The sequence below is a fragment of the Schistocerca americana genome, chromosome 1 (genome assembly GCF_021461395.2).
Source record: "Schistocerca americana isolate TAMUIC-IGC-003095 chromosome 1, iqSchAmer2.1, whole genome shotgun sequence".
NCBI lineage: Eukaryota > Metazoa > Arthropoda > Insecta > Orthoptera > Acrididae > Schistocerca > Schistocerca americana.
The window spans coordinates 563,332,699-563,360,326 of record NC_060119.1 but is presented as its reverse complement, the minus strand read 5'-3'; the positions used below and the strand labels follow the sequence as shown (position 1 = coordinate 563,360,326).

General features: G+C 41.8%; 1 protein-coding gene across 1 annotated transcript in view; it reads right to left on the bottom strand.

Annotated features, from left to right (window-relative positions):
- The window catches only part of LOC124606458 (guanine nucleotide-binding protein-like 3 homolog), an 87,380-nt gene that overhangs the window by 54,198 nt on the left and 5,554 nt on the right, over positions 1–27,628 (bottom strand). The window contains exons 3-4 of the mRNA XM_047138443.1: positions 12,364–12,665; positions 8,829–8,964 (exon numbers count right to left, since the gene is read on the bottom strand). Coding sequence (XP_046994399.1) covers positions 8,829–8,964; positions 12,364–12,665 — 438 coding nt within the window. The remainder of the gene's footprint in view (positions 1–8,828; positions 8,965–12,363; positions 12,666–27,628) is intronic.

Here is a 27,628-nt window from a genome sequence, read left to right as displayed (position 1 = left end):
AGAGCTGTAATAAAGGCAGAAGTCGTCAGCATACAGGGAAGCGGAGACAGAGTTTCCCACGGCCGCAGCAAGACCGTTAATGGCTATTAAAAACAGACAGACACTTAAAACGGAACCCTGTGGCACACCGTTCTCCTGGACGTGGGAGGAACTATACGAGGCCGCGACTTGCACGCGGAAGGTACGACACGACAGAAAATTGCGGATAAAAATCGGCAGAGGACCCCGAAGACCCCATCCATGGAGCGTAGAAAGAATGTGATGACGCCACGTCGTATCGTACACCTTCCGCATGTCGAAAAAGACAGCGACCAGGTGCTGACGGCGGGAAAAGGCAGTACGGATGGCCGACTCCAGGCTCACCAGATTGTCGGCGGCGGAGCGGCCTTTACGGAACCCACCGTGAGATGGAGCCAGAAGGCCCCTAGACTCCAGTACCCAATTGAAGCGCCGGCTCACCATCCGTTCAAGCAACTTGCAAAGAACGTTGGTGAGGCTAATGGGACGGTAGCTGTCCACCTCCAGAGGGTTCTTTCCAGGCTTCAAAACGGGGATGACAATGCCTTCCCGCCATTGCGACGGAAACTCCCCCTCGACCCAAAGACGGTTGTAAAGATCGAGAAGGCGCCGCTGGCAGTCCACTGAAAGGTGTTTCAGCATCTGACAGTGGATGCCATCTGGCCCAGGAGCGGTATCAGGGCAAGCAGCTAGGGCACTGCGAAATTCCCACTCACTGAATGGAGCATTGTAAGATTCCGGGTGGTTGCTGCGAAACGAAAGGCTCCGACGTTCCAGCCGCTCTTTAATGGAGCGGAAGGCCTGGGGGTAATTCGCAGAAGCGGAACTCATAGCAAAATGCTCTGCTAAGCGATTTGCAATGACGTCGGAGTCGGTACAAACGGCTCCATTCAGTGAGAGCGCAGGGACGCTGGCAGGGGTCCGATAGCCGTAGACGCGTCGAATCTTGGCCCAGACCTGCGAGGGAGTGACATGGAGGCCAATCGTGGACACATACCGCTCCCAGCACTCCTTCTTGTCCTGGCGGATAAGGAGGCGGGCCCGCGCACGCAGCCGTTTGAAGGCGATAAGGTGGGCTAAGGAGGGATGTCGCTTGTGACGCTGGAGCGCCCGCCGGCGATCTTTAATCGCTTCAGCGATCTCAGGCGACAGCCTTCCGCCGAGGGGACCCACAGGAATGGGGAATGGCAGATTCGGCGGCAGTAACGATGCCGGTGGTGACCGATTGAACCACCGCATCAATGTCATCGGTAGAGAGAGGCTCAAAAGCGGCAGTGGAGGAGAACAAGTCCCAGTCAGCCTTATTCAGAGCCCATCTGCTAGGGCGCCCAGAACAGTGGCGCTGTGGTAGTGACAAAAAGATCGGAAAGTGGTCACTACCACACAGGTCGTCATGCACACTCCATTGGACAGACGGTAAGAGGCTATGGCTACAGATGGAAAGGTCAATGGCGGAGTAGGTGCCATGCGCCACACTGAAGTGTGTGAAGGCACCATCATTTAACAGCGAGAGATCGAGCTGCGACAATAAATGCTCAACGATGGCGCCTCGACCTGTTGCCACTGACCCACCCCACAGAGGGTTATGGGCGTTGAAGTCGCCCAATAGCAAGAAAGGTGGCGGCAATTGGGCGACCAGTGCAGCCAGGACAAGCTGCGAGACATCACCATCCGGTGGGATGTAAAGACTGCAGACGGAAACAGCCTGTGGCGTCCACACGCGTACAGCGACAGCCTCTAAAGGCGTCTGGAGAGGGACAGACTCGCTGTGCAGAGTGTGAAGGACATATATGCAGACGCCACCAGACACCCTTTCATAAGCTGCTCGGTTCTTATAATAACCCCGATAGCCACGGAGGCCGGGGGTTCGCATTGCTGGAAACCAAGTTTCCTGGAGAGCAATGCAGAAGAAAGGGTGAAGGCTGATAAGTTGGCGGAGCTCAGCGAGATGGTGGAAGAAACCGCTGCAGTTCCACTGGAGGATGGTATTGTCCATGGCTGAGAAAGGCGTGACGAGACGGGGAAGGCAGATTACGCCGCTGGGTCACCTGCTGCCTCCGATTGAGCACCCGTGCTAGTGTTATCCATGGCGTCTGAGGGACCGGCGAGTTCTAGGTCCTCAGCGGACGCCAGGATCTCCACCTCGTCCTCAGACGCAGAGCTGGAAGGTGGCGGTGGGGTGGCTGCCACCGCGAGTTCCTTGGGCTTAGAGCTCTTCTTCTTTGATTTCTCACGCTGCTCCTTGGGTTTAACTGGCTGGGAGGGCTTCACCGATTCAGTCTCCGGGACTGAGGAGGATCGTGAAGCCCGTCGACCAGCTGATTGCGGGCACTTACGCCACTGGCGGTCGTCAGCCTTCCCACTGGTGGAAACCTGGGAAGGGAGGGACCCGAGGGACCCCTTGCGAGCGTGAGAAGCCGAAGAAGGTGGACACTTCTCCGGCTTAGAAGCAGGGACGGACGTCCCTGATGGGGGGGATGGTGTTGCCCCTGAGGTAGGTGGCGCAGGAGCAACCCGGTGGGTAGAGCCCCCCACTGGCAAGGGGGCAGGAGGAGTCTTACTGGTTATCGAGCTGGCTGGAAGTCGTGAAACTGATGGGGCGAGCACAGGTGTTGTAGCGGCGGCGTAGGATGACGTCATTCGCACGGGATGTAATCGGTCGTATTTCCGCTTGGCCTCAGTATAAGTCAGTCGGTCCAGGGTCTTATATTCCATGATTTTGCGTTCCTTCTGCAAGAGTCTGCAGTCTGGCGAGCAAGGTGAATGGTGCTCCCCGCAGTTGACACAGATGGGAGGCGGGGCACATGGAGTATCGGGATGAGACGGGCGTCCGCAATCTCGACATGTGAGGCTGGAAGTGCAGCGAGAAGACATATGGCCAAACTTCCAGCACTTGAAGCACCGCATCGGGGGAGGAATATAGGGCCTGACGTCACATCGGTAGACCATCACCTTGACCTTTTCCGGTAACGTATCTCCCTCGAAGGCCAAGATGAAGGCACCGGTAGCTATCTGATTTTCCTTCGGACCCCGATGAACGCGCCGGACGAAATGTACACCTCTGCGCTCTAAGTTGGCGCGCAGCTCGTCATCAGACTGCAAAAGAAGGTCCTTATGGTAAATAACTCCCTGGACCATATTTAAACTCTTATGCGGTGTGATCGTAACAGCAACATCCCCCAACTTGTCACAAGCAAGTAACCGTCGTGACTGGGCAGAGGATGCCGTTTGGATCAGGACCGATCCAGAGCGCATTTTTGACAAGCCCTCCACCTCCCCAAACTTGTCCTCTAAATGCTCGACGAAGAACTGAGGCTTTGTTGAGAGAAAAGACTCAACATCAGCTCTCGTACAAACTAAGAATCGGGGCGAATAAGTGCTACTGCCATCCTGAGATTTACGTTCCTCCCACGGCGTGGCCAGAGAGGGGAACGTTTTCGGATTGTACTTTTCAGCATTAAATTGAGCCCGAGAACGCTTAGAGACTGCTGGCGGCTGGCCGCCAGCGAGAGACGATGTACCACGCTTCATTGCGGGTCATCCGCCCTGATGCCACCTACTCCGACCAAGGGCCCTCCCCACGGGCGCCACCCAGCCACAGCAAAGGCCACCTGGCAGGATGGCCATTGCCGGGAGTCCTGATGCCCCAGGGAGATGGGCATCTACTCCTTGGCATACGTGGGGAGTGAACGGCGCAGGCATCAGTAGAGCGATCCCTGTGTTGTCAGGGGGCTACAACCAAGAGGGTACATGGCGACCCCACCACAACGGACTGGCTACCGTGCTGGATCTTAGGTGCAAAAATCGCCAAGGTCGTCGTCACAGTTAAAAGAAACACTGCAGAGTGCAGCGTGGTAATCGCCCAAGAGATCGAAAACGAGCAGGACACCATTGCAACGACGAGAAAGACGGCTATAGGTCTAATTGCACGAAGGATACAGTGCACCACGTAAGGTGCCCTTCCCCAATTGGCTCGCTCTTCGGAATAATTTAGATAGATGGAGGTCAAACCCGAGAGGGGACCATCACATAAGGCCGAAACGTTGGAGACTCCTTTTAGTCGCCTCTTACGACAGGCAGGAATACCGCGGGCCTATTCTAACCCCCGAACCCGCAGGGGGGGAGAATAAATTGATTAAGAAAACAGTAGCCACTGATACTTTCATTAGTGAACTTCGAAAAATGGACTGCAAAACCAATAGCACATCAAATATCTGAAGAAACTGCAACAATGACATATTGCAGAAGTGAAGGGATGTGTAGTGGGTGAAAAACTATGTTTAATGCTTGATTTCAATTTTGCTGACAACTCGCCTGTGATTCTGCTACAGAAAGAGGGTTCATTGGAGGACTTTATTGGAGTTATGACTAAGTTTCAATTTTTACAGGGGCACCATTTTCAAAATAAGACCAAAAGTGCTACAGTTGTAGATGAAGACAGAAGACATGACTCAGTACATGCAGTTATTTTTCAACAGCTACATACACAGGTAGCAAAAATCTTTTTTTTCCGATGGTGGGCTTAGTCATTTAAAAACTCGCTACGAACTTTTTGAGTTCACCAAGTCAGCAGGAATGGGAACACAACGCTGATGGCCACAGGAAGAGACTATGCAATGGTGTGTTGGAGGCCCACTGAAGTACCACAATGAGTACAGCAGAAGTTCAGAATATTTAGTTGTGAGTAGTGAAGTCATACACAATAACCACCTATATACTGCTGCTCAAAGACAAAGTTGCAGAATTTCAACAGCAGAAAAACAGAAGAATGGTCCAACTAGATTGACCCTGTGAAGTGAGTTTAGTAGGTATGTCTGGACTCGAATTAATGGGCAAACTTAAGCACATCTATCACATGCAAGTCTGCAACACTGCCCCAAGGGTACATAACAGGAACTACAGGCTTGTTTACATTGTTGAGTGTGAAAGTTGATATTTTTGCAAAGCTGCTATTTACTCATATTGCAACTTCTGAGAGGTCTAACTTCATATTTTTAAGCAGTTATTGTTATCTTGTGCAGCTGTAACGAAATTAAATTTTCATTATACAGAATTATGGATACAAGTTGTCAGTTTATGTCATGTTGGTACAAGCAAATGATTATGTTTACATTCCACAGCATTTTAGACACAGAGGACATAATTATCTATGCAGCACATGCTGTGATAGTATTCACCTCAGTCGTCGGGAAGTAGGCGGAATGATGATGTAATGCCAAGAGGTATGAATTGGATTTGACTCTGGTTGGGAAGAAGGAACATATATTCCCTGTTAATGAAGGAGTTCAGGCTCAAAGATCCACAGCAGTTCGTGAACTTCATCAGAATGGATGCACCTTGTCAATCATACATGATGGAGTATGCACAAATGACACACTAATAAGGAAAGCTACTTCACAATAGTGTGACTACAAAGAAACAAAATGTCTTTTACAATCCTCAATGGTTGAGGCTGGAACAACTGCTCTGACTTGTGCACCTATTCTCTCAACACTATCCTTCCCGGAATACTGAAATAATACAAAAGGTGCAATCAAATTTAATGCATGTAGTACTTTAACCAATTAAGGTGATACATACATGTATCGAAAGTAAAATTATACACACATAAAACATATAAATCAGAATTAAACATTTGTAGATGTAGCTTATTATGGTACAATGTATCTCAGAAGTCTTTCCAAAAAAAATTCCGAAACTTTTCTACACTTACCTTTTATTTATTGTGCAGAGTATCCTTCAAAATACTCTACTCCACACTTCTGGAAGCAGTCATGGTACGCCTCTTATTATATTGCGTGAAGCGCTATCTGAATTTTCTTTCATCTCATCTACCATTGTAAATCTTCGTCTTTTCAACACAGGTCTCACAACACGTACCGATAGTATCAATGATTAACAGTTTATCCCTGTGCCATGGATTCATGATGAACTAATTCTTCAAAGTCAAAGAAAACTATAAGCATGGCTCTGATATTTGACCTGACCTCACGAGCTTACTTTGGTCTTGGAGATCCTTTTCCGACCCACTGCGATGACTGAACCTTGTTCTCAACATCAGAACTGTCTCATCACCAGTTATGATTTTCTTAAGAAACATCTCTTTCTCATATGCGCAATACAAAAGCTCTGCACAGATATCAAGGCGAATGTCTTTCTGATCTTGCCTCATGAGCTGTGGGACCACCTTGGTGGCAACATAAGACATTCCAAGGATTTCATGACATGATCCAACTGAAATGTTACATTCTTCTGCAGTCTCTTGGACAGTCAGTCTTCGATTAACACACACAATTTCGTTGATGTTCCCGATCTGAGCGTCGTCAGTAGACATCAAAGAGCGTCCTGAAGGAGGATCAACTTTAACTTCCATCTGGGCATTTTTGAACAGTGTGAACCATTTGTAACACTGAGTATGGCTTAGGCACTCATCACCATACGCTTCCAGCATCACCTGGTGTGTGTCTGTAAAGGTGTTCTCGAGTTTCACGCAAAAGTTAATGCAGAAACATTGCTCCTCTAACTCTGCCATCTCAAAATTCACAAACTGTGCAACACAATGTCCTACTCAACACAACAATGAATATTATCTAACAGGCACACAACAATTACACTTCCAGCAGTTACACATTAAACACAGGTGTGTGCAGGGACATTAACTGCATTTCGCGCCAACACCCCATTGGCACGAAATTGTGAATGTTCTGGAATTTTTTTGAATGTGTAGAATATCTAATGCAATAACCAAAAGATTCCTCCAGAGCTCACGTATTTCTCATCTGCTGACTGACCACACTTGAAAACAATAACAAGCAGAAAGCTTGCTGGAAATCCTGCACTCTACGCATGTGCACACACACCTCTTCTATTGCACAAGTGCAGATCCATGGCAGAATAGAATGGCTCATATTTCTCTCCAGCGGATAAACTGTTGGCTGAAATCGCAGCTTCACTCGTTCTGTCACTAGGTAGCAGGCTGACCACACATGACTTGTTCACGTAATGCCGGATTTATACTGTACAAATTTTATGGAGCAAAGGAGAAGGAATTTCATTTGTCCAACACAGAACCAGAAACAGCAGGAGAATATTAAAATTCACTACCTACAAAGAAGAATGTCTGTGGCCTTATAGGTGACTCACTGGTGGATTGCAGAGATCATAGGTATCATTTGTGAATTAAGCGAAATCACTGTAATCTTTATGCTATCACATAGACTGACAACTGCATACTGGTTTCCATCTACAGAAAAAACAGTAGCAATAGTGCTCATTTTCAATGGTCGATGTTTAGAAGACTGTCGGTACCCTAGGCATCACTCGGTACAAAGTAAGATACTGACTAAGTTGAATGCATATTTAGTTCATCTGAACTACTTATTTCTGTTCTAACCAAAGAGCATGAAAGTACTATTGTTTACAACCTGGATATTTTGGAAGCTTTTGACCATGTATGTCTAGTATGAATTAAAATGTTGTATCAAATAAGACTGGAGTTTGATTTCATGATGATAATATGTAATGGAAACTGGCTTAATGTGTGGCAAAGTTTCCAACTGTTTATAAAACCTGTTAAAACTTTTTCAAAGAACCTGGAAAATTATTTTCGTTCAAATAAAAAAAGCAGCAAAATAAGTTCAACTGTTACAGAGACAGAACATTTTAATATTGTGCGCAATTGAGAAATGTCACCAGAAGTGTCATCTTTAGTGGCAACTTTCCCTTTCACAATATTGTTACATTCAATCTTGGATTTTCCATTGTTCAATAAGGTTTTAAATATTTTTATGTACAGCACACAAACAGGTGTTGGAATACTAAATGTATTTATCATAGGTTTACATTCTACCGACTAAAGATTAGCTTCTGTTCAATCCATGATTTATCGAAATGCATTTGTGGAAAACAGGATATTTGTTACTAACAAATTTTTTCACTTTACATTTCACTGCGCCACCTATTTAATTGTTCACAATTCTTCGTCAATTACACTGAATATACTACCCACATTAACAGCTTACATACTCCAATACAAGTTGGTTGGCTGGTTGGTTGGTTTGGGGATGGAGACCAGACAGCGTGGTCATCGGTCTCATCGGATTAGGGAAGGATGGGGAAGGAAGTCGGCCGTGCCCTTTCAGAGGAACCATCCCGGCATTTGCCTGGAGTGATTTAGGGAAATCACGGAAAACCTAAATCAGGATGGCCGGACGCGGGATTGAACCGTCGTCCTTCCGAATGCGAGGCCAGTGTGTAACCACTGCGCCACCTCGCTCGGTCCCAATACAAGTTTGAAATATAAAATGGTTCCATTCCGAGCATTTTTCACTTGAAATGTGAAACTTTATACTGGAATAAGATAGGAGTTTCTCATGCCACTTTTGAAGACTATACGAATCAAGGAATTTTAGAGGTAATCCTTTACATAGATAAAGCAGCGAGGAAAAAGAAATTGTACATAAACTGCAGTTTGAGCCACAATGCATTTCCTTACAGCACAAAAGTCTGAGTAAACCATGTTATTTATGCACAATGAATTTCCTGTCCAACATAAATTTAACCTGCCACATTGAATTTAATTAATGAAATAGTATGTTCCACACAAGTATTATGTGGCAACTGATGTACAATAACTCATTGTGGTAGAGGCTAACAGACATTTGTGGCTATGGATCACTTTTTTCAAGGTTGCATAAAGGGAGGGGACAGACCATGAGTTACAATACACATGCAATCAAAACTAAGAGCTGTCAAAAGAAAAGGGAATTGGATGATGATAGATTATCTTGCAATTAGAAGCTATACACTACCTGCTTTGTTCAGAACAAGAACAAGTCTCTTGCTGCCAGCAGAATCGCGAACAGCTTGCTCTACCTGTTGACAGCGCGTTCCCAAGGGATCTCTGGCATCCACAACCTCCAGAATGACATCAGCTGCTTGCAGCACCTGGGCCACAATTGTGTCGGATAATGGTTACAAAAGTTTCGCAGTTTTTTAAAAATACACATATAAAAAAAAATCTCTCATGATACAGGAACAGGCTAAGCAAGGACCAAAAAATCATAAGAAGGTTTAATGAAAAGTTTCTCTCTCAACACAATTTCTACTGTGTATGGTCAAGCAAGATTTTCACTTCTTTCATTCCCTCAGCAAATAAATTTGTTTTCCACTCTTCATAACACTCATTTAACACACAGACAATCAGATTATTCAACAAATTTCTTCTTAATATAAGGTTTCTTGACGGCAAGACAGAAGGACAATTATAGTATACTATCCCTCTAAGAGATGCAGTCTAAGACCAGACTGGAAGAAGAAATCAGCCATATTCTTTTCTAAAAGACCATCCCCCCCATTTTACCTCACACAATTTAGAGAGACCACAGAAAACTTAAACCCACATGGCTAGGTAGGGATTTGAAACACCATCCTCCAGAATGTGAGACAGGTGTCCTTAAGCTAGGAAACACCAAAATAGTCAAACAAGGTCAAATCTCAGAAAAAGAGTGGGTGGGAAAGTATTTAAAAACTCAGCACACTGAACTTTTGCCAATATAAATACAAATATATGGGCAGATGCTCTTTCCTAGTAGATTGTTTATTTGTATGCTAATGCAGAGCTGCTCATTTAATTCACAATGCAAAATGACCAATAATGTGTAATTAGAATCAGTAACAGATTTACCACTTTACAGACAGTCTACCAAGACATTTCTTAGTGATTAACAAAAATGGAAATAAACTGATTAAAGAATTAAGGGGGGACCTCGATGAAATTGACCAAAAATGTCAATTTTCGATTCATTTTTTTGTTAGTACAACTCATGGAGAATAAGTTCCCAAAGTTTCAATATTGAAATCGCATCCAAAGTGCTTGAAAATTAATTAAAAGTGTGATGCGGCCTCCCTGCCACGCCCACTTTTTGAAGCAGCACTTCAATACCAGCTCAATGAACAACGATTCTGTGTATTACTTTCAACCAAACATGTGCAGGATACATCTAGAAGGCCATGATACATACTCTGGTTTTATAGATCATCTCTGACTCTGTTCCGTATCTTATAAACAATAACATGTGTGGTAGTGACAACATTCAGATTATAGATGATGGTAAGGGAGTAGGCTTGGCAGCAAATCTGCAAATTATGTGCAAAAAAATGCGATGCTGACAGCTCATTCAAAACTTCTAACTGTAAAAACTGTTACTATGAAGCTAATATGAGGTTTACCTATGGATTGAGGTGCATTGGAGATGGGAAAGAATGGGGAAATTTATTGTGTGGAATAATGAATCTGCCAGTGCCATGTCTGAGATTTACACAAATAAACTATGTACTGGAAAACATAAATTTCTGACTTGTGTGAGGACAGTATGATAACAACTACAGTAGAAGCTATTGCAGACAATGGCCCATTAGATGAGAACGATTCTCGTCATGTTAGAACAGATCTTGCGTCATGTGATGGTAAAATCACGAAAAGAGGGCATACGTCTTTATATGGTGTGTCAAGTGTCTTAAGTATTGAGACAGGAAGGTACTAGATATTAAAGTTATGAGCAAATTCTGCCATAACTGTGCACTTAGTGGAGAATGTGAAGAAGATGTAAAAGGGCATAACTGCAGCAAAACATCATCTGGTTCTACTGGTGGAATGGAAGGAGCTGGTATGCAAATTATTTTTAAGAGATCTGTCAAGGAATGTGGTGTCAGATATGTGAAATATCTTGGGGGTGGTGACTCTAGTACATTCAAGCCTGTGAATGAGAGCAAACTTTATGGAGAACTTTCAACAGAGAAATTTGAATGTATAGGTCACATCCAGAAGAGAATGGGATCAAGATTGAGGAAATTTGTCAGTGACATGAAGAGCAAAAAGTTGGAAGATGGAAAGGGCACTGGTGGACACAACAGACTCACAAAGATGATGATAGACACTCTTCAAGTGTATTACGGCAAGTCTATCAGACAGAACCTATCCAGTGTATATGAGAAGAAAAGTGCAGCATGGGCTACATATTGCCACATGTTGTCAACAGATGAACACCCTATTCTTAATCTGTGCCACATTAGCTGGTGTAAATATCTACAAACTGAGAGGGATAACAACCCCTACATTCACAAGGAGATGCTTCCAAATTGTATTCTGGATCTTGTCAAGCCCACTTACAGGTTTCTGGCTGATCCTGCACTTCTCAAAAAGTGTGTTCAAGGCAAAACCCAAAATCCAAATGAGTCTTTAATTTCACTCATAACAATGCCCTAAAAACACATTTGCATCTGCTACAGTTGTCAGAATTGCAACTTATGATGCAGTTATTGTATTTAATGATGGGAACGTCGGGAGGATGAAGGTATTAGAAAGAATGGGCATAGGAAATTTTACTAAAGACATACTGAGAAAATAGATTTACAGCATGTCTCTGCAGCTGAAAAGTCAGTTGAAGACCTGGTAAAGGAAAGAAGACAGACAATAACAGACAATAAGACACCAGAAGAGAAGCCTTGAAGGGAAAGACGACCCAGAGTACAAATGTGGCGCCTTCTCTTCTGAAGAAGTGATGTAAGGAAAAAAGTTAGGTTGAACTTTAAATTGTTTCCCGAAAAGTTTGTTTTTTAAAGTTTATGTACCTTTTCCTCAGATTCTGTGAATGCTAGAATTATGAAATTTTGTACACATATTTCTGTAAACATAATAAACGTTATCTCAAGAGCAAATTTTGAAATTCTGATTGCAAGCTGGGACATGGGGCAAAGTGCTTCGAAATTTGAATGAATTTAAAATTGTACTTACGGAATTATAATTAAAAAATTATGAAAATTCACCTATTTGACCTATTCCAAAAAACCTCATGAGAGAAGCTTACAAGATATAAAGAGATGAAACAGAGAAATTTTTGTAGAAATCTCTTGAACACTTTCTGAGAAAAAGGAACATACATTATTTTTTAAAAATAAAACTTCAAATTTCGTAAAAAAAAAGAGCTGAATATATATAATCAAAGGATTTTATATGTAAATGTGTTACTTTCATGTAATGTTAGAAATAGATCATCACTATGAACATTTATTTTATTTTAAAAGGCGCTTCATATTTCCAAGACTTTGGCTTGTAAACACTTGAACTGGGACAGGAGGAAAAAGGCGACAGAGGCAGAGTGAGAGTTGAACCGATAGAACCCTCTCCATAATTTTTAGGTATTTCGTCTGTGAAAGAAATCAGAAGCTTTCAAACACATGCCACACAACCTGCAAAGAAAGCTTTATTTTTTGGGAAATACAAGGAGAAATTCTCAGCAAAAAGTGGATGATCATAGAAAGTAAGAACTGTAGATTAAATTTTACCTTTTTGAACTCTCTGTAATATGACTGCAACCTATCAACTTTGGTATATTTAACACCATCATCATTAGATGTAATGTTCAGAGCCTCGTGAACTTTTTCTTTCTTTCCAGCTTCAGTAACAAGAGTCGACAAAGTAGCAGATTTTTGTGCTGTTTCCTTTTCTTTCTTCTTTTTCTCTTTTAACTCCTGCCTTATCCTCTGCTTTTCTTCTTCTTGTTTCTTCTTCAAAGCTTCAACTTCTTTTAATATGTCTTCTTTGAAAGGGCATATGTTTGGAACTTGAATAATTTTGTTTTTCTTGGCTAGAACGATGAATAATATGAAATCAACATATTGCATGTTAAAATTACATATGTAAAGCCAGAGCAGCAGCAGCGGCGAGAGAGAGAGATATGTGTGCGGAAACTGGCACTAATCAAAGTGGTGGGAACAGTCCAAAAATAATATTTACAGAAATGACAGTAAAATTGTATAAAATACTAAAACATGGAAACTGAAAGTGAGAGTGCATTTGTATGTGCTTATGCTTCACTCAACCTCTCAAATGATTAGTTCAGGAGTCTCTTTAACCAGTCCATTTGTTCTATTCAGCCCAGATTTTCAGGTATTGTAAAAATAAGTAAATAACATGTATCACACCGTGAGACCACTTCTTTCAGCGTTCAGTCTGGAGCATAGTCGCTCTTATAAAATTCCTCCATGATCCCCTATTCAGTGCACACATATCCTCTGTGTGTGTGTGTGTGTGTGTGTGTGTGTGTGTGTGTGTGTGTGTGTGTGCGCGCGCGCGAGAGTGTATACGCGTCCTTTTTTCCCCCTAAGGTGAGTCTTTCTGCTCCAGGGATTGGAATGACTCCTTACCCTCTCCCTTAAAACCCACATCCTTTTGTCTTTCCCTCTCCTTCCCTCTTTCCTGACGAAGCAACCGTTGGTTGCGAAAGCTTGAATTTTGTGTGTATGTTTGTATTTGTTTGTTTGTCTATCGACATGCCAGTGCTTTCTTTTGGTAAGTCACATCATATAATAGAAAGAAACATTCCATGTGGGAAAATTATATATAAAAAACAAAGATGCTGTGACTTACCAAACGAGAAAGTGCTGGTAGATAGACACAATAAAACACACACACACACACACACACACACACACACACACACACACACACACACACAAATTTCAAGCTTTCACAACCCAAGGTTGCTTCATCAGGAAAGAGGGAAGGAGAGGGAAAGACGAAAGGATGTGGGTTTTAAGGGAGAGGGTAAGGAGTCATTCCAATCCCGAGAGCAGAAAGAGACTCACATTAGGGGGGAAAAAAAGGACAGGTATACACTCGCTCACACACACATATCCATCCGCACACATACAGACACAGGCACACACACACACACACACACACACACACACACACACACACATAAGAGTTCAAATGTTGTCCAAGTAAGAAAGTAGAATGCAATTTCTGACTTGTGCGGGGTACATGGCACAATAGATTTGTGATGAAGTGGCAAAAATGAGAAAAAGAATTTGGCATGACAAGTGTCAGCTAATAAAGGGCATACCTAAATTCACTCAGCAAGCAGTAAATGAAATCAAAGAAAAAGATGGAGAAGGTATTATGGTTCATGGAGAAGAAATTAAAACTATAGGGATTTTTGATGACATTTTAATTCTGTCAGTGATGGCAAAGGACTTGGAAGATCAATTGAACCAAACGGATAATGAGTAAAAATGAGATTACAAGAGGTACAACAACAAAAGTAAAATATGGGAAATGATTTGTAGACATATTTAATTAGGCAATGTTGACAAAATTGAATTACATAATGGAATAAGAAAACTAGCAGATTAGTTTCGCTATTTACACAACAAAAGAATAGATGGTGGCTACATTAAAGGGGATATAAAATGCAGACTGACAAAAATAAGAAAGGTGTTTCTGAAAAGAGAAATATTTTACCACCAAATATAAATGAACTGTAAGTGTTAGGAAGTGTTTCTTGAAAATATTTTTATAGAGTGTAGACTTGTACAGAATTGAAACATGGGAGGTAAACATTACAGGCAACAAGATGATAAAAGTTTTTCAAATGTGGTGCTACAGAAAACTCTTGTACATCTGACAGGTAGATTGGACAACTAATGAAGAAATAATAAATTGAATTAGGGAGGAAAGAAATCGATAAGTGAATTTGGCTAAAGAGAGGGATAAGCTTATAGGATTCATCCTGAAGCATCACGGAATATTCCATTTGATGATGGAAGTAAGTGCTGTGGGGTGAAAATCATAGAAAGAGACTTGATTGCGTAATCAGGTTCAAGCGGATTTAGGTTGCAGCAGTCATGCTCGGCTGAGAGGGGAGAGCTCGATCAAACCATCTTCAGGCTGAAAACCACAGTGACAATGACGACAATAACAGCAGCAGCAGCAGCAGCAGAGAGAACAACTGAATTCACAGAGTATCCGTCTCTCAATTTTCAGAAAGCATTTGATGTCATTCTATATGTTCCGCAGTCAACAAAATATGTGCTTATGTAATATCGAATCAGGTATGCAGTTTTAATGGTGGTTTGTTAGCAAGTGCACGACAGCACTCAGTAGGCTAACATCCAGGTGCCAAAATATCCTTAAGATGGATCACAATACTAAAGAAAACTGAAAGAACACATTATCAGAATAGATGGCTAACCTATAGACAACGAGCAGTGTTGGCCAAGGCATTTATCTTCTATGTTACACAGGCTGGCAAGGTGTGTGTTTTGCATAACTGACTGGAGGACTGTTTTTGGTAGCCAAATAAGAAGCAGCGACATACGTGATGTATTCTGAACACCAAAACTGACATCATTTAGTATTCTTTAGAAATTATTTGTAATTACATTGGGTAAGGAAATGTTGTCTTAAATTGGGATTACCAATGCTTTTCATTATTTTTTCTTATGTTCTGAAATGAAAGTTATGTGAATGACAGTTGTGCCACCCATAGTGTATGTTAGGTTCCAAGATAACAGTTTGGTTGTGAACTGATAAAGTCAACAAACATGCCATTGAAAGAAAAAGCTTGGGTATGTTTACTGGACAGTTCAAGTAGTGATTTCAGCTGTGTATTATTTTCCACAAAATTCTTTACATAGTTACTGAGAATATTTTGAGAACTTAGGGGATTAGGGCAACAAATTTTTTGACATGGTAGGCTTTGGGACAACTACTTCAACAAATTGTTGAAAAAAATGTAGTATTTCTAATGCTTGTTCACAACACACTTAAAATTAGCTATTCATTAGATTAGACTGATGAGTTTACGGGAACAAAGCACTAGGTCATCAGACATTCTACACTCTGAGCACCACATCAATGATATGCCTCAAAAAGAAATGAGAAGGACAGCCAAAATGACCATCAGTATGTTTAGCTGAGATGGAAAAAGTGGGAAGGAAGTATAAAGGAAAGCTAAATTACCATAAGATATGGGGAACTATAGCAGCTAAAAACAGCCCAACATCCCATGCAGCATCACAGATACTCCTTACTAATATTGAAATGGGGTGAACACAGCTGCACGTTTCTGAATTTTTGTCATCACAGAAGGTAGGCCTGTGGAATGTCCCAAGATCCAGCTACAAGGATGTAAAAAACTCTTTGGAAAGGATTACTGTGGTGGACAATGGAATGTTCAGCTGTTGTGATACAGCTCGTGCTTCCAGCATTATCAGTCATGGCAACAGTAGCTTCTTTAACAATTTGTGGCACAATTGGCAGTCGGCCTCTCCCAGGAGCAATACCCAAATTGCCAGCTAACTTGAACTTCCAAATCATTTTCTTCAACCCCAGTGCAGAAATAGGACCTCTCCATACTCCTTTAGTGCATCATATTCGCAAAGAGCGGCAGCACTACTGTAGTTGTTCTGATAGAGCAGCTTTACAAGTAAAGTCCTGCTCAAATTGTACGGACCTATGTTGAGTGTATGCAACTATAAAGCACACTGATATTTGAGTTTTAACACTATGTCACCATATCAGCACCAGCACCTAATGGCAACTCATGAAACTAACACTACTAACAATGCAAAGTCTCCAGCGAATATTGCCTGGATATCATTCCTGTAAAGTTGAGTACTCATATGGAAAATAGTTTTCCATATACACTGGCTCAAGCAGCAAAAGTTTAATTATAACCTCCCTGTAAACTTGCAAGGGTCTGCAATGAATCTCCAGCAGCCCAAAAAAAAAAAGGCTGAGATCTTTGGTTCACTGGAAGTGCTTCCTGAAATTTGTGTTTTCCTTTTAAATATAAGGTGCTATCATATTCAGCAGAATTTCAAAACTGGGAGATGAGATCCTAGTTAAATTACAGAAAGCTGATACTAGTGCAGTTATAAAAAGCTGCAGTCTTCCATATTCATCACACGGAGGTTATTCCCACCACTTCTTGTATAGTTTGATTACTTCCCACTATGACTCTAAACCTGCTTCAATTTTTGAGCGTTAACAGTGCAGCGCCACATATCAATACAGTTTTCGAGTCATTGGACATAGCATAGCAGACAATCTAGATACACAATGAGAAAGAAAGATGCGGACAATGCAAGTACATCCCGAGAAATAGTTGCCACTAGTGTTGATAAAGATCTTAACAAGAAGCAATGTTTCTAACTTGTTGCAAACAGTGCAGGAATCATTTTTGCAACAAAAACATGTTTCTAATGGCAGTATGGACATGGCTTCATGTTACAACAATGAGGAATGTAGAAGCGTACACGTAACTCAATCACAAGGTTGGACCAGGCCAGCTTACTAGCCACCTCTGCCCAAGAGTTAGCGCGACCACATTCTCTAGTCTTCAAATAAGATTACACAACCTGCAGTTTCGAATAAAGTTTAAAACTAAGTAACCTCCTTGAATGACACCAGCTAAAACTGAGGATAATGAGCCTGATAGCTTCAGTGATTGCTTCATTACAGTAGAAGTAGGGCACACTACTAAAATGTGCAGCACTGATAACGGACATTACATCTGCATTAAGATGCAGTGACATGTTTAAGGATCTGTTCATGTGTCAGTCAACTGTGGCACAGAACTGTAGATCCTCAGCAGGATATATTGCATGAATACAATCTTTCACAGTACATAGCTTAATAGCACAATATGCATTAGATGAGTATGTGCCAAGCAAGACCGTAAGAGACGGAGAAGAGCCACCGTGGCACAACAACCAAGTTAGAAAACTGCCGCGGAAGCAAAGGGAACTTCACAGCAAACATAAACATAGCCAAAGCCTTGCAGACAAACAAAAATTACACGAAGCGAAATGTAGTGTGAGGAGGGCTATGCGAGAGGCGTTCAATGAATTCGAAAGTAAAGTTCTATGTACTGACTTGGCAGAAAATCCTAAGAAATTTTGGTCTTCTGTCAAAGCGGTAGGTGGATCAAAACAAAATGTCCAGACACTCTGTGACCAAAATGGTACTGAAACAGAGGATACAGATTAAAGGCCGAAATACTAAATGTCTTTTTCCAAAGCTGTTTCACAGAGGAAGACTGCACTGTAGTTCCCTCTCTAGATTGTCGCACAGATGGCAAAATGGTAGACATCGAAATAGACGACAGAGGGATAAAGAAACAATTAAAATCACTCCAAAGAGGAAAGGCCGCTGGACCTGATGGGATACCAGTTTGATCTTACACAGAGTACGCGAAGGAACTTGCCCCCATTCTTGCAGCGGTGTACCATAGGACTCTAGAAGAGCGTAGCGTTCCAAAAGATTGGAAAAGGGCACAGGTTATCCCCGTTTTCAAGGAGGGACATCTATCAGATGTGCAAAACTATAGACCTATATCTCTAATGTCGATCAGTTGTAGAATTTTGGAACACGTATTATGTTCGAGTGTAATGACATTTCTGGAGACTAGAAATCTACTCTGTAGGCATCAGCATGGTTTTCAAAAAAGACGATCTTGTGAAACCCAGCTCGCGCTATTTGTCCATGAGACTCAGAGGGTTCCCAGGTAGATGCCATGTTTCTTGACTTCCACAAGGCATTCGATACAGTTCCCCACAGTCGTTTAATGAACAAAGTAAGAGCATATGGACTATCAGACCAATTGGACCAACTGTGTGATTGGATTGAAGAGTTCCTAGATAACAGAACACAGCAGGTCATTCTCAATGGAAAGAAGTCTTCCGAAGTAAGAGTGAGTTCAGGTGTGCACCAGGGGAGTGTCGTAGGACCGTTGCTATTCACAATATACATAAATGACCTTGGGGATAAAATCGGAAGTTCACTGAGACTTTTGTGGATGATGCTGTAGTATATCAAGAGGTTATAACAATTGAAAATTTTACTGAAATGCAGGAGGATCTGCAACGAATTGACGCATGGTGCAGGGAATGGCAATTGAATCTCAATGTAGGCAAGTGTAATGTGCTGCGAATACATAGAAAGAAAGATCATTTATCATTTAGCTACAATATAGCAGGTCAGCAACTGGAAGCAGTTAATTCCAAAAATTATCTGGAAGTAGGCATTAGGAGTGATTTAAAATTAATCGTCGGTAAAGCCAGACTGAGATTCATTGGAAGAATCCTAAGGAAATGCAATCCGAAAACAAAGGAAGTAGGTTACAGTACACTTGTTCGCCCACTGCTTGAATATTGCTCACCAGTGTGGGATCCGTACCAGGTAGGGTTGATAGAGAAGATCCAACAGAGAGCAGTGGGCTTCATTACAGGATCATTTAGTAATCGCAAAAGCGTTACGGAGATGACAGATAAACTCCAGTGGAAGACTGTGCAGGAGATTTGCTCAGTAGTTCGGTACGGGCTTTTGTTGAAGTTTCGAGAGCTTACCTTCACCAAGGAGTCAAGCAGTATATTGCTCCCTCCGGTACGGGCTTTTGTTGAAGTTTCGAGAGCTTACCTTCACCAAGGAGTCAAGCAGTATATTGCTCCCTCCTACGTATATCTTGAGAAGAGACCATGAGGATAAAATCAGAGAGATTAGAGCCCACACAGAGGCATGCCGACAATCTTTCTTTCCACGAACAATACAAGACTGGAATAGAAGGGAGAACCGATAGAGGTACTCAAAGTACCCTCCACCACACACCGTCAGGTGACTTGCCGAGTATGGATGTAGATGTACATGTAGATAATGTCAGCTACTGCATAACACTTCTTATTCCACGACACTAGAAGTTGTTGGGATAGGGTCCTCTGTAAATCGAGGCATGGTGTCCCTTATTCAGGGCATCGTTTCTGGTAGCATTCTTTGCCAAATTATCCGACTGTTCATTTCCTGCGATTCCAATGTCACTATGGATCCTCCCTGTGTCTTGGAGCTCAAAGAGAAAGTCTTCAATGAATGATATGGTGTTGGTGTTGCAGGTAGCAGTAAGTTACAGCTTGTAAACTTCTCAGAGTGTCACTGCAAATAAAGAAAGTTTCTTGTAGGCAGATGTGGATGTGTCTAATCACATACGAGGTGCATTCAAGTTCTAAGGCCTCCCATTTTTTTTCTAATTAACTACTCACCCGAAATCGATGAAACTGGCGTTACTTCTCGACGTAATCGCCCTGCAGACGTACACATTTTTCACAATGCTGACGCCATGATTCCATGGCAGCGGCGAAGGCTTCTTTAGGAGTCTGTTTTGACCACTGGAAAATCGCTGAGGCAATAGCAGCACGGCTGGTGAATGTGCGGCCACGGAGAGTGTCTTCCATTGTTGGAAAAAGCCAAAAGTCACTAGTAGCCAGGTCAGGTGAGTAAGGAGCATGAGGAATCACTTCGAAGTTGTTATCACGAAGAAACTGTCGCGTAACATTAGCTCGATGTGCGGGTGCGTTGTCTTGGTGAAACAGCACACGTGCAGCCCTTTTGTTGCAGTGCAGGAAGGAATTTGTTCTTCAAAACATTTTTGTAGGATGCACCTGTTACCGTAGTGCCCTTTGGAACGCAATGGGTAAGGATTACGCCCTCGCTGTCCCAGAACATGGACACCATCATTTTTTCAGCACTGGCGGTTACCCGAAATTTTTTTGGTGGCGGTGAATCTGTGTGCTTCCATTGAGCTGACTGGCGCTTTGTTTCTGGATTGAAAAATGGCATCCATGTCTCATCCATTGTCACAACTGACGAAAAGAAAGTCCCATTCATGCTGTCGTTGCGTGTCAACATTGCTTGGCAACATGCCACACAGGCAGCCATGTGGTTGTCCGTCAGCATTCGTGGCACCCACCTGGATGACACTTTTCGCATTTTTAGGTCGTCATGCAGGATTGTGTGCACAGAACACACAGAAGTGCCAACTCTGGAGGGGATCTGTTCAACAGTCATTCGACGATCACCCAAAACAATTCTCTCCACTTTCTCGATCAAGTCGTTAGACCGGCTTGTGCGAGCCCGAGGTTGTTTCGGTTTGTTGTCACACAATGTTCTGCCTTCATTAAACTGTCGCACCCACGAACGCCTTTCGACACATCCATAACTCCATCACCACATGTCTCCTTCAACTGTCGATGAATTTCAATTGGTTTCACACCACGCAAATTCAGAAAACGAATGATTGCACGCTGTTCAAGTAAGGAAAACGTCGCCATTTTAAGTATTTAAAACAGTTCTTATTCTCGCCACTGGCAGTAAAATTCCATCTGCCGTACAGTGCTGCCATCTCTGGGATGTATTGACAATGAACGCGGCCTCATTTTAAAACAATGCGCATGTTTCTATCTCTTTCCAGTCCGGAGAAAAAAAAAATCGGAGGCCTTAGAACTTGAATGCACCTCGTAATGACCACTAGCTCAACAGTAAAAACACACTATTCTCGTGGTAGGGAATGCTGCTCACCACCACCTGTATCTGTGAAAGTTTGTTAGGTCATCAACATAAGATCCACCAGTGTAAATGGTTTCCCAATACTGTCATTCTTTCATCGCTGAAAAAAAATGTAGTAGTACAGATGGGTCTGTTATCTCTTTTGGCCAGAAGACTACAGTCACATGAAGATCTGAACCGAGACCCCTCTTATGAGGTGTTTGAGAGAACGATCGTGAGAGAGGGTTCACAATGGTCATTGTAATTTAGAGAGGAGGGATTGTAGACAAGCTGATATCGGAACATAAGACGTAGGACACTATTGTGGAGGTTGTGTACTTTTATCCGGGAAGACAATATAATGATACAGATGATCTCTGATGCTATGTACATGTACAATGTAGATAAGTAATAGTTGGAGGCATCAAACCAGTAAAGGGGGCATCCCTGACTCTCACTGGAAACTATTTACGAGGTCTGTCCAAAAGCCACGAGCTAAGTCTCACCCCGCAGTGTTGTATTGGAGCTAAAGGTCATAACAAAAATGGAGCTGCCAATCCATAGCCCAGACTACTTAAGTCCAATGATGATTGTTTTATTAAGTCATAAAAAGATGAAGTGATAGATGCCCAAAAAAATTTGTATGAAGCAGCATACAGCATTAAAGTTTGTCTAGAATTGTTGTTTCAACTGACGTATATGAAGCAGCCCTGTCAGCTTAGCATCAAAATTAGTCCTAGGAAGTGGTATGTTTCTAATACTTAACATAAATCACAATGCAATAAAGATCTGGGTGTGGTGGAGAATTTGATGATGGCAGAAGTGCATTGCTCCTGTTTTGGAAGTAGTAAATTGAAAACCATGGGGAGGGGTCCAAGATTCGGCTTCCCTTAGGGTGCCCTATAGTTTACATTCTGTGAGATTTACATTTGAAGAACCATAATAGATGCAAAACTAATCAACATATAGGCAAGATCAAACTCATCAACATATAGGCAAGATCAGACTGTAGGGGCCACAGCCTCTATAAATCCTTTAACCGCTGTTAGGAAAAAGGTTACCGTCAGAACAGAACTTGGTATGTCTGTAATTTATGTGTGTGGGAAAGAGAGAAAAGTAACACAAACTAACAATGACATAAAAAAAAATTTGGGCAAAAATCTGGAGGGTGTGCAAGTACGACTGTTTAAGAGTTCCATAAAATCACCAATGAAATACATAACAGTTGATACTGTAATATTATATCTGAATTCATTCCAATATTGGGGGGGGGGGGCACCGGAGATGTTGCCGCGAGTGAAGGGGCCATTAGCAAATTAGGTGGATTTTGATACCACAATCCACACAGAAATTTGGATAGAAGCCTCATTCATAGTCTTGCGAGTCCAATTGTTTTCTGTTCACCAGTAGTGCGAACTACTTGCACAAAACCAAACAATGGAAACTCCAAGTTGTAATATCAACAATATTAGGGAAAGATAGATTGCTACTTGCAATAAAGATGACTGGTTGAGTTTCAGACAGGCACAATGACAAGACAGTTAAACATTTAGCTTTTGGCCGATTTTGGAATTCAATTCAGATATAGAATTACCAATTTACAGTATGATGCTCTAATTTATCAACTGCTAACACATTTCATTGGTTGTTTCCCGAAATTCTTTATACAGTTGTACTTTCAAACATTAAGACTGAGATTGGAACACCCAATATGGTTAGAAGATGATAATTTTTTGTAATTTAACAGCTTTGATTACTAACAAAGGACTGTGGTTCTGTATTTTTTTTTTTCAGTCCTGAGACTGGTTTGATACAGCTCTCAAGCTACTCTATCCTGTGCAAGCTTCTTCATCTCCCAGTACTTACTGCAACCTACATCCTTCTGAATCCGCTTAGTGTATTCATTTCTTGGTCTCCCTCTACGATTTTTACCCTCCACGCTGCCCTCCAATGCTAAATTTGTGATCCCTTGATGACTCAGAACATGTCCTACCAACCGAGTCCTTCTTCTTGTCAAGTTGTGCCACATACTCCTCTTCTCCCCAATTCTATTCAATACCTCCTCATTAGTTACTTGATTTACCCATCTCAAATTCAACATTCTTCTGTAGCACCACATTTCGAAAGCTTCTATTCTCTTCTTGTCCAAACTATTTATCGTCCATGTTTCACTTCCATAGATGGCTACACTCCATACAAATACTTCCAGAAACGACTTCCTGACACTTAAATCTATACTCGATGTTAACAAATTTCTATTCTTCAGAAACGCTTTTCTTACCATTGCCAGTCTACATTTTAAATCCTCTCTACTTCGACCATCATCAGTTATTTTGCTCCCCAAATAACAAAACTCCTTTACAACTTTAAGTGTCTCATTTCCTAATCTAATTCCCTCAGCAACAGCCAACTTAATTCCATTATCCTTGTTTTGCTTTTGTTGATGTTCATCATATATACTCCTTTCAAGACACTGTCCATTCCATTCAACTGCTCTTCCAAGCCCTTTGCTGTCTCTGACAGAATTACAATGTCATCGTCGAACCTCAAAGTTTTTATTTCTTCTCCATGGACTTTAATACCTACTCCGAATTTTTCTTTCGTTTCCTTTACTGCTTGCTCAATATACAGATTGAATAACATCGGGGACAGGCTACAACCCTGTCTCACTCCCTTCCCAACCGCTGCTTCCCTTTCATGCCCCTCGACTCTTATAACTGCCATATGGTTTCTGTACAAATTGTAAATAGCCTTTCGCTCCCTGTATTTTACCCCTGCCACCTTTATAATTTGAAACAGAGTATTCCAGTTAACATTGTCAAAAGCTTTCTCTAAGTCTAAAAATGCTAGGAATGTAGGTTTGCCTTTCCTTAATCTATTTTCTAAGATAAGTCGTAGGGTCAGTATTGCCTCACGTGTTGCAAAATTTCTGCGGAATTCAAACTGATCTTCACCAAGGTCTGCTTCTACCAGTTTTTCCATTCATCTGTAAAGAATTCGCGTTAGTATTTTGCAGCTGTGACTTATTAAACTGATAGTTCGGTAATTTTCACATCTGTCAACACCTGATTTCTTTGGGATTGGAATTATTATATTCTTCATGAAATCTGAGGGTATTTCGCCTGTCTCATACATCTTGCTCACCAGATGGTAGAGTTTTGTCATGACTGGCTCTCCCAAGGCCATCAGTAGTTCCAATGGAATGTTGTGTACTCCTGGGGCCTTGTTTTGACTCAGGTCTTTCAGTGCTCTGTCAAACTCTTCATGCAGTATCGTATCTCCCATTTCATATTCATCTACATCCTCTTCCATTTCCATAATATTGTCCTCCAGTACATCGCCCTTGTATAGGCCCTCTATATACTCCTTCCACCTTTCTGCTTTCCCTTATTTGCTTAGAACTGGGTTTTCATCTGAGCTCTTGATATTCATACAAGTGGCTCTCTTTTCTCCAAAGGTCTCTTTAATTTTCCTGTAGGCAGTATCTATCTTACCCCTAGTGAGATAAGCCTCTACATCCTTACATTTGTCCTCTAGCCATCCCTGCTTAGCCATTTTGCACTTCCTGTCTATCTCCTTTTTGAGACGTTTGTATTCCCTTTTGCCTGCTTCATTTACTGTGTTTTTATATTTTCTCCTTTCATCAATTAAATTCAATATTTCTTCTGTTACCCAAGGATTTCTACTAGCCCTCGTCTTTTTACCTACTTGATCCTCTGCTGCCTTCACTACTTCATCCCTCAGAGCTACCCATTCTTCTTCTACTGTATTTCTTTCCCCCATTCTTGTCAACTGTTCCCTTATGCTCTCCCTGAAACTCTGTACAACCTCTGGTTTAGCCAGTTTATCCAGGTCCCATCTCCTTAAATTCCCACCTTTTTGCAGTTTCTTCAGTTTTAATCTACAGGTCATAACCAATAGATTGTGGTCAGAGTACACATCTGCCTCTGGAAATGTCTTACAATTTAAAATCTGATTCCTAAATCTCTGTTTTACCATTATATAATCTATCTGAAACCTTTTAGTATCTCCAGGGTTCTTCTAAGTATACAACCTTCTTTCATGATTATTGAACCAAGTATTAGCTATGATTAAGTTATGCTCTGTGCAAAATTCTCTCAGACGACTTCCTCTTTCATTTCTCTCCTCCAATCCATATTCACCCACTATGTTTCCTTCTCTCCCTTTTCCTACTCTCTAATTCCAGTCACCCATGACTATTAAATTTTCGTCTCCCTTCAATACCTGAATAATTTCTTTTATCTCCTCATACATCTCATCAATTTCTTCATCATCTGCAGAGCTAGTTGGCATATAAACTTGTACTACTGTAGTAGGCATGGGCTTCGTGTCTATCTTGGCCACAATAATGCGTTCACTATGCTGTTGGTAGTAGCTTACCCGCACTACTATTTTTTTATTCATTATTAAACCTACTCCAGCATTACCCCTATTTGATTTTGTATTTATAACCCTGTATTCACCTGACCAGAAGTCTTGTTCCTCCTGCCACCGAACTCCACTAATTCCCATTATACCTAACTTTAACCTATCCATTTCCCTTTTTAAATTTTCTAACCTACCTGCCCGATTAAGGGATCTGACATTCCACGCTCCGATCCATAGAATTCCAGTTTTCTTTCTCTTTATAACAACGTCCCCTTGAGTAGTCCCCACCAGGAGATCCGAATGGGGGACTATTTTACATCCGGAATATTTTACCCAAGAGGACGCCATAATCATTTAACCATACAGTAAAGCTGCATGCCCTCGGGAAAAATGACGGCTGTAGTTTCCCCTTGCTTTCAGCCATTCGCAGTACCAGCACAGCAAAGCCGTTTTGGTTAGTGTTGCAAGGCCAGATCAGTGAATCATCCAGACTGTTGCCCCTGCAACTACTGAAAAGTCTGCTGCCTTTCTTCAGGAACCACACGTTTGTCTGTCCTCTCAACAGATACCCCTCCGTTGTGGTTGCACCTACGGTACGGCCATCTGTATTGCTGAGGCACGCAAGCCTCCCCACCAACGGCAAGGTCCATAGTTCATGGGGAAGGGCTTGATAAATAGCTTATCCATTTCTATTGTTGTACATTACTGGTTCGGCAGTATTTGAGAATGGCACGTGACTGGTTTGTTAAGCACTTGATTTTGTAGGAAACATTGTACTGTTTTTTGTGCAAGTTAATATGAAAGAGATAAAAGTGATATTTGTAAGAATGTTTTGTGACTGGAAAAAAGCAAAAAATGTAGCTACATCAAATGTTGCGTCAGGTTAATGACTCACAAGTACAATCTTGGACCAGTATCACTAGCAGCAATGTTCAGTATATTCCATTTTATTATCGTTCTAATAACATTCATGACATGTTGTAATATATTTGGGCTGAGCTAATAAGAAAAATCACCTGCAACTTAAATTTTATGTAAAAAGGAAATGAGTTACATTAGAGGGTAGAGTTACTGCTTCCAGTGAAGTACTGAACAAAATCAGATTGCTACTACTGTTCTAATGGATCAACGTACAAACTCCACACAATGCCCTCTAAAATTCAGCTTGATTTCTGTAATAAGCTTTGCAATATCCAGAAATAAAAGACTAGTCTTCTGGTAATCTAGTTTCCTGCATTACTATTCTAGCTGTTGGGTGGAGTGCTAGAAAGTGTTTTAAGTTCACCAAGATTTTTGGAAGTAGCCACGGCAGCTCCACTGAATAATTTACATATGTCATACTTTTGGGATGGGTGGGGAGAGGACAGGGGGAGTTGAAAAGGTAAAAATCTCATGATTTAATGTCAACTGGTAGCACCTGTTGCAGGATTGTTCTCAATTTGGATAATTTCTATAGGTGACTTTTGGGTCCAGTTTAATCTTTCCCTTCACTTACTTCGCTTCTCTTCTTTTCCTTTTGAGATTTTAGTTTCAACTGGGAAATGCCTGGGTGGGCCTCAGACTGAAAGTGAACCAGCCATGCTACAGCCCATTTACCATGCCTCCTTCAGCCACTGACTGTTGTAAAGGCATGGGGTGTTCCTGCAGGCTAGTGGCAGCATTCCTCCAAAGAGATATCTGTCAAGGAAGATACTGTTCTACTCACATACGGGACACCAAAGTCCTCAAACTAGATGTTGAAAGGCTTTCTTGATGGGAATGTGGTGTGAATGCAAGCCTATTTGGGCCTAGTGTAGAGGGGAAATACAGAACCATAATTCTTTGTTTGTAATCTTAATCAAAGGTGTTAACTTACTAAAAATTATCATCTTCTAACAGTATTTTTTGGGTGTTCCAATCTCAGTCTTAATGTTTGAAAGTACAACTGTGTAAAGAATTTCAGGAAACAACCAATGAAATGGGTTAGCAGTTGATAAATCAGAGCATCATAATGTAAGTTGGTAATTCTATATCTGAAATTAATTCCAAAATTGGCCAAATGCTAAATGTTTAACTGTCTCT